Source organism: Lupinus angustifolius, chromosome LG09 (assembly GCF_001865875.1).
Source record: "Lupinus angustifolius cultivar Tanjil chromosome LG09, LupAngTanjil_v1.0, whole genome shotgun sequence".
In the NCBI taxonomy this organism is placed as follows: Eukaryota; Viridiplantae; Streptophyta; class Magnoliopsida; order Fabales; family Fabaceae; genus Lupinus; species Lupinus angustifolius.
Window position 1 is genome coordinate 6,927,201 of NC_032017.1, and position 7,519 is coordinate 6,934,719.

At 33.6% G+C, this 7,519-nt stretch overlaps 1 protein-coding gene, 1 long non-coding RNA gene and 1 other non-coding gene across 3 annotated transcripts; 1 reads left to right on the plus strand and 2 right to left on the minus strand.

Annotated features, from left to right (window-relative positions):
* On the minus strand, positions 228–301 carry TRNAV-AAC. Its single transcript has one exon. It is a non-coding gene; the product is annotated as a tRNA-Val (tRNA).
* LOC109357428 lies at positions 637–2,266 on the plus strand. The gene is made up of 2 exons (XR_002108858.1): positions 637–763; positions 1,915–2,266. It is a non-coding gene; the product is annotated as an uncharacterized LOC109357428 (long non-coding RNA).
* Positions 2,798–7,519, minus strand: LOC109356192. Its single transcript, XM_019599526.1, has 3 exons — positions 6,777–7,519; positions 5,012–5,179; positions 2,798–4,498 (listed from the first exon to the last, which is right to left on the minus strand). Exons 1-3 carry the CDS (start codon positions 7,347–7,349, stop codon positions 2,798–2,800), a joined length of 2,442 nt encoding a protein of 813 aa, XP_019455071.1. The 5' UTR covers positions 7,350–7,519.

The window sequence follows — 7,519 nt, forward strand, 5'->3', positions numbered from 1 at the left end:
ATCAATTGATTCTAAACGTAATAGTTGGGGGAACAGTAAAATAAATATAGCTATTTTATTTAAGTATCACTTAGCAAAAATCAAGTATTATCCTTTCATCATAACTTAGGTTGATACTACATATAATATATAAATCCATATAAAAAGAAAGCCTTAGAATGAACATTAATATAATTAAAAGTTCATGGTCTCAGCACAAATAACCATTTAAAAGAAAAATAAACAAATGGCTTCGCCCGGGTTTGAACCGGAGACCTTCAGTGTGTTAGACTGACGTGATAACCAACTACACCACGAAACCACATCTTTAGTATGTGATGTATTATTTAGAATTCATTTGTTTTACTTTTGAACATAAAACTAGAACACTGATGAATTCAATTATGGATAAGTATGACCCAACTCTAATTGTTCACCCAATTTGACTTGATTGTGTTCGTCTGGTTTATGTCTGATTTAGGTTAAAAAATTAGGGTTATGTAAGGAATAAACATAACTATATTCCGTCTAATTGCATGTGCATCTGTTTAATTGTAAATAGAGCGATAAAAAACAATCTTTTTTATTTAATACTTTAATATGCATAAAAATATGAAACAAAAACATATGACTTTATAGAGTTATTATCACTTAATACAAAATAAAATTGATTCTCTCACAAATTAAATATCAAAGTATATCTTAAGAGAAAATCCATATAGATCCACACACTTTAGTTCTTCATTTGAATACACAGCGAGATCGAAGAAGCACGAAAACGAAGGTAACTATTCTTCATTTCGTTTTTTGATCCATCTCTTTTATTCACATTCTCTTTCATGAGATCGCTCCTTCATTTTTTCATTTTTTATTAATTTAATTGATTTATTCTTTTTATTTCATTTTCCTTAATATCACAAGTTTCATATATCAATTATGGTTGAGTTTTCATTTTGATGAATGTTGCTTTTGTTTTATCGATATTGCTTATGATTCATTATCAATTTGTAGATCTGGGTTTTTGTTTCTGTTTATTGTTTTTTTGTATTACCTATGGTTCCCTCACATTTTCGGTAAGAAACTAATTCCTTCTGGCTGCATCATTCCCAACAAGTGACGCTCTCAGTAATCTCGAACCCTTCACCTTTTATTCATTCCGTGATCTAACAGAGTCTTACACCACTAGAGCAATATTTTGTCGGTTTCTGTTCATTGTTTGATATTATTTTTAAATGGAAATTAAATTGAAGCGACCAGTTACTTTTTTGTGAAGGATCTATTTTCTACTATAAGGGTTGTTGAATATTGCATTAAAAAAAGAATCGAAATCTGGAAGGAGTTGTGATAAATTGTATTTGGGATGTAAATGTTGTAGATTGAGTTGTTGTACAAATGAAATTGTAGCTTATATTAAAACATCTAAGAAGAACAAATAATCCATTATGTGATTTATCACAAACCAAAGTACTGAGTTACCACTGACATGTGTTGGGGCATTTTCGGGTAAAAAGTTCAATTAAGTGCTTTTTCAACAATCTTCTATGAAATAAGCTACAAGAACTTTTTTTTCATAAACCTTGAAGGTAAGCTAATCGAAATAAGCTAAAAAGAGCTTACAGGAAGGTCATAAGCTATTTTCACAAAGCTTCACTAGTAAACTTGTTGAAGTAAGTTATTCTCATAAGCTCTTCCTAATGCCCCTGAATTTGTTGATTTTGATTTTAAGTTACAAGGATTGAACATCGGATTGGAAAAAAGGAACAAATTTGGAGGGATCCTAGTTGTGATGTTAATGTTATAAATTGAGATGTTCAGCAAATGTGAATGTAACTTCCACTAAAACGATCTGACAAGAATAAAAAATCAATTTTTTTATTTCTCAAACCAAGGTATGACTACTGACATATTTTAATTTTGTTGACTATGATTTTGCAGATGATTGATGATCAAGATCTGGGTTTCTTTGCCAACTTTCTTGGCATCTTCATCTTTGTACTGGTCATAGCATACCATTTTGTCGTGGCTGACCCGAAATATGAAGGAAACTAGGAATGCTTTGAAGTCGAAGATGTAATTTTCATATTGTAGACTGAGTTGTTTTAGCAATGGTAATCAAGTTGAAACATAGAGCTTCAGTTTTGGAATATGAATGATTGCTTAATGGTGAAACTTTCATAAATATTGCAGGTTCATAACATATAGTTATTTGTGCTTCCAAAAGCTATGTGTTGTGGTTTAGGAACTTCTATTAAAAAATAATGAAAATCTTAAACTTATTGTATGGTTAGAGGCGTTTGCTAGATGTGTGTGCTATATACCGTATTTAATTTTGGTGCAATCATACCATGAGTGATATAGTATTATATCTATTTTCTTTGGAGTTTCAAACTTCGAAGTAAAATTTCCCCCTAATTCACTTGCAATATATTCCAGTTCCATGTCTCATTCGATATGTGCTTGTTTTCTTTTTATACACTTTTATTCTCTAGAATGTGTTTCATATATGTAAAAATTACATAAATATTTCAGTCGTTTTATATTCCTTGCTTAGCAATATGAGATATGTTTGCCATGGATGCTGCCCAGTGTTCCTTGAAGAATTAGTTAATTTCTCTATTCAATACTCAAAACCTGGTTGGTGCTACATCAATTATTGGATTTTATTATTAGATGCTACAAAAATCAGTTATTGGAGCTGAATCCCTTGTTTTTCCCCAATTAGTTGATTCTACATAAAACTAGATATCATTTACATAGTATTGGTTAATGGTATGTTCAAGTTGCTTCTTAAAGTGACTTCAGAGTCATGATCCTAGAATTACTCCGAACGTAGGCTGCTGATCTTACAATAAATTTGTTTCAAGTTTACTTCAGTTGAGGCATTCTCCCATATAAGTAGTTCTTTTGCTTCACTTTCAATCTTTAATGTTTCTCTCATCAAGCTATTGGTGCAGAATCCGAGGCAACTGTAATGAAAAAGCAGTTGGCCTTTAAGCATCTCCTCATCTTTGCTGGTATGAGTTTTATTAGCCATCTCCTCCAGAAGTTTGCGGAAAGACCCTGTAATGCTATCAACCTCTTCATTCCCACTCAATGTCCTATATGCATCTGCATTGGGATATTCTCCGGATTCGATGTCACAAGGAAGATTTTTATTCTTCAAATCATTTTCAAGTTTCCGAAGGGACTTCATCCTGATTATCTCTTCGAGGCATTTCAGCGTGTTGCCAACTCTGTTCTTGAAAAGGTCTATATTCTCCTTCACTCGATCTTGGAAGTCCACCCCGCATACTCCTTCTTTCTGCGACAATCTTGTGACCTGTTCCATTGAGTATGCCACAAAAAGTAAAATGTCTAACATCCTTGATAAAGATTCCAGCATCTTACTGTGGCAGGCACTATGAAATGGCACGAACCAGAAATTAGGCTCCGACTCTGCTTCTGCTGCAAACTCTTCTAATCGATACACAAGGGATTTCAGCTTCGTATGTCCGTCTCTCAATGCTTGAGAACTTGAAGATGGCATATCTCTTTGGCTAGGTATAGTTGTTGGAATCCCACCAATGCAATCTTGAAGTGTCCTCAAGCTCTGAGAAAGTTCATATTTTACTAGAGTTGAAGCTCTCGAGGGCCGTGAAAGAATCTCTACCATTATGAAGCAAATGAGTCCTATTGTGGCTTCTGTGATTCTAGCAACTGCAAACTCAGTTGGAGGGCCGTAGTGTTTCCTACCAAGGATTAATAAGGCCCCTATTACTGCTGAAATTCCACCAGCTTGTCCATACATTCTACTATGCCTTAGAAAAGAACAGAAAACAATCCATGGTAGAAGAGACAAGAACTTTAAATCTCCAAATCTTTGCAAAATGAAGCAACAGAGGATCCCATAGATCGATCCCATTGCTGTCCCTTGCCCTCGCGCATTCGCAACTGAGAATATTGGTTGCCGTCCAGTCACGAAACTGATGGCAATTGTCAGTCCTGACCAATATCCTTTTTCCTTGTTGTACATTAAACCAAACAACACAGCAAGACCTAACGAAAGCGAGCACTTGAATGCAAAAGCCAAGTTGTGGTTGCTGGGCATGAAGTTTAAAACAAACTCTCTGATCTTTCTGGTTTTCCGAGTTTTTTCAACCATGTGATCAGTTTTCTTTGCAATGGGCAACTCATCCAGGAGAAGCTGTAAACAGTATAAAAAGAAAGAGGTTGGGAGATCTTTATAGGCTATGGTAAGGTTTTTGTTCAAAATTTCTTTCTTGCTCTCTGCAATTGTTGTTGCATCAGACGGCGCAAAGCACTTAGATTTCTGATCTAGTTTTTGGCTTAATTTTTCTCTACAATTGAGCAAAACACCTCTGAGCTCTTCATCAATGACACCAACTGAAAAAGAAGTGCAACTTGATAGAGCAATGTTCATCCCTCTTATTGGTATCTCCAAGTCTTGTAGTTTTTCTTCTAGATCAATGCTATGGGGATTGAAAATTCTTCTTAGAGGACTTTCCCATTGCATACCAATCTGTTTGTTTAAAAAACCAAAGACAAAATATTTAGCTCATCATATATACCACAAAAAAGGGAAATTATAGTGATCTCCCTTTAGGTTCTATTTGATTATATTCAATACATCTCTTGTTTACCAACAAGGTGTTGGTCAAGTAGTGTAAAGTCCCGCTAGATCCTCAGGATGACCAAAAGGTCAAAAATTTGATTCCTGAGAGCGACACTTGTTGAGAAGGCAGTCATGCACCCCAAAAGGGATTAACTCCTTACCCAAAAAGGGTGAGGGGATACCTTGGTAGTACCAAAAAATACATCTCTTGTTTCTAAAGTTACACTTACCTCTCCCGAGATTTTAGATACTATTACACTTACCTCTCTGACAGAGATGGTAAGTGTAATTTCACTGACCTCACCAAGTGTTGCTTTTTGAAGCAAAAGAGGTGCCGAGTGTAATTAAGTAAAACCTTAGGGGAGATCGACATAACCTTAGGGGTGTTGAAAGCAATGTTTTAAGTTTTTATTTGCTTACCATGTTACTTCTGATACTCTGGAGAAGTTTGGCTCCTACTGTGGTGAGGGATTTGGCTTGAGTGGATAAACCAACAGAAGTTGAGTTGTCTGAAGCAGTTATGGCCTCTAAATTGCAATTTAACCTCTCAGAAGCATTCTCATTGTATAATCTGTAGAACTTCCTTGTCTGAAAGTAAGAGAAAATGCAAATTGTTTTAGTTTTTAGTCCACTTTGATGAATGAATTCAATAATTACAACAATTTGCACTTTTAATCTTATTTGTCATAATATTGCGGTTTTGAGACTCTCCACGTAATATTGTTCGAGTGTTTCTACAATTGTATTGCAACCATAATTCTAATCGCACTCTGGAACTACATTGTAGTTCTCATGCTATCATTTCCGAGAGCATATCTTTTGTCATACAAAGTGTGTCACTCTATGTATCATCGGCTGTGATTGATTAGAAAAATACTTAATGATTAAATTTCTATCTTAAATACATTTTTTCGACTAACTATAGCTGATGGGACATTGAGTGACACTTTATGGGATATCATATGTGCCTCAATGCTACATATTACATCTTAAATGGTTGCTGCTAAGCATATGCTAAGATATGCAGCCACTTACAAGTATATTTTGGTATTCCTACTACAGTCTTAAGATGACTTGATTTCAGGAATTTAGTTCACAAAATTGTTGCCAGATAATATTTGATGGATGGTTAAAAAACAAAAGAAAATTAATTATCAAATTTGGTTGTTGATTTCTAAAAAAAAATCATAAATTTGCCAATAATATTAAGATTCTTCTCCATATTGTTAAATATGCAATTAGTGTCAAAGATATTTTCAGTATTCTATTTTGTTCATCAACCTATCAAATGCTACTAGCCTATGCTCAGCCAAATTATCCTTTCTCTTTCACAAATACATGTGCAAACATGCACATGGAGACAAGATTGTTGATTTTCTCATATATTGTTGGAAACTGCTTTAAGAATTTATTTATTTATTATGTCAAGAACCAAACATGACTCCAAAAACTACTCATTCTATTTGAAATTTTCAAATTAGTTTTATTTATGGAGTAAGGATCCTCTTCGTTATTAGAAAGATATGTAATATATGATAACAAACAAAAGACAACATGCAGTGACATTTAAATCATTTTATTTATTATGAAATTACATTTTTTTGTTATTAAAAATATGAGAATAAATAAATATTAATGGAGATGATTCATGTTCTTATTTTTATGGTACTACTCACATTCTCAACTACTTTTTCACATTTTTTAAAATAATCATGATTTTTCCAATTAAAAACTAAAATTGTGTTTATTATTTAGCAAAAAGTGTGAATAAACAGTTTTGAACACTTGTAGAATTGCCTATGTTTAGTATATCTAAAATTGTTTTTTTTCACATGTGAATATTTTTGCCAGTTAGTAATTTGCATGCATAACATAGGAAAATTTCACTAAAAAAATTGTGATACCTAATCGATTGTTCTATTGTATGTATATATATGTTCATGAAAGTTGTATATTTTTTATATATTAAGAGGTGATATATTTAATTTCATAATAAAAATTTGTTTTCTTCTTCTTCTATTAATTAATATGATGAACAATTATTTGTGATGTCTATACTCATGATTTGTGTGATCTATTATGCATTTGACATATATATCTAACTTAATAATGATCATAACATTTTTCTAAATTCAAATTATATCTAGCATGATTTCAAGTAAAATATAAGAACAAAAAAAGTTACCTCATAATAAGCAAGTCTAGGATATGGAAACAACATGGCCAAAACAGAAGCAATAGCTCCAAGTGTTGTTGATGATGCAACTTGAATTGGATGCATAACCACTCCTATTTGTGCACCATGTATCACAGTGCTCACAAAAACAATCACAAGTTGTCCAAATGCAATCCTCTTAGTCATCAAATGTGTCGATTCGGGCAGCGCCACCACGAACGAGCAAACCGCCACGGCCAGCGCGGCCACTCGACTAGTGAAGTGCTCAGGTCCTATAACATGAAGGGTAAGTAATGATAGGATCATGACTTGTAGGGTTGCAATTAGGACATGCCAACAACCTCTTAATGTGTCACCAAGTGTTGCATCTGAGACTATTAAGATTGTTGTAACATAAGAAAAAGCTGGGAATTTAAGGTAGTGTCTTAAGGGTTCAGGGGCATATAGTGAGGTGCAACCAACTATGGTGCATGCTAGGGTTGTTCTTAGTGCTGAGCCTAAACGAGTTAGCCATATCTCTCTTCTTGTGTTAGCAATTGTTGTTGTTTTTGACATAATAGGAAGTGTAATAATTTGATGCATAAGAAAGAGTGTGACTTAGGACTTGGAAATGATTGGGTTTAATTTAAATACTAAGGGGTTTTGTATAATTGTATTATTATGCAAGTGCAAGGAGTAGGAGAGTGTGTGGTTGATAAGAGGAGATAGGCACGTTTGAGTTTTCTAATAAATAGCATGCCTCACTTACTTGG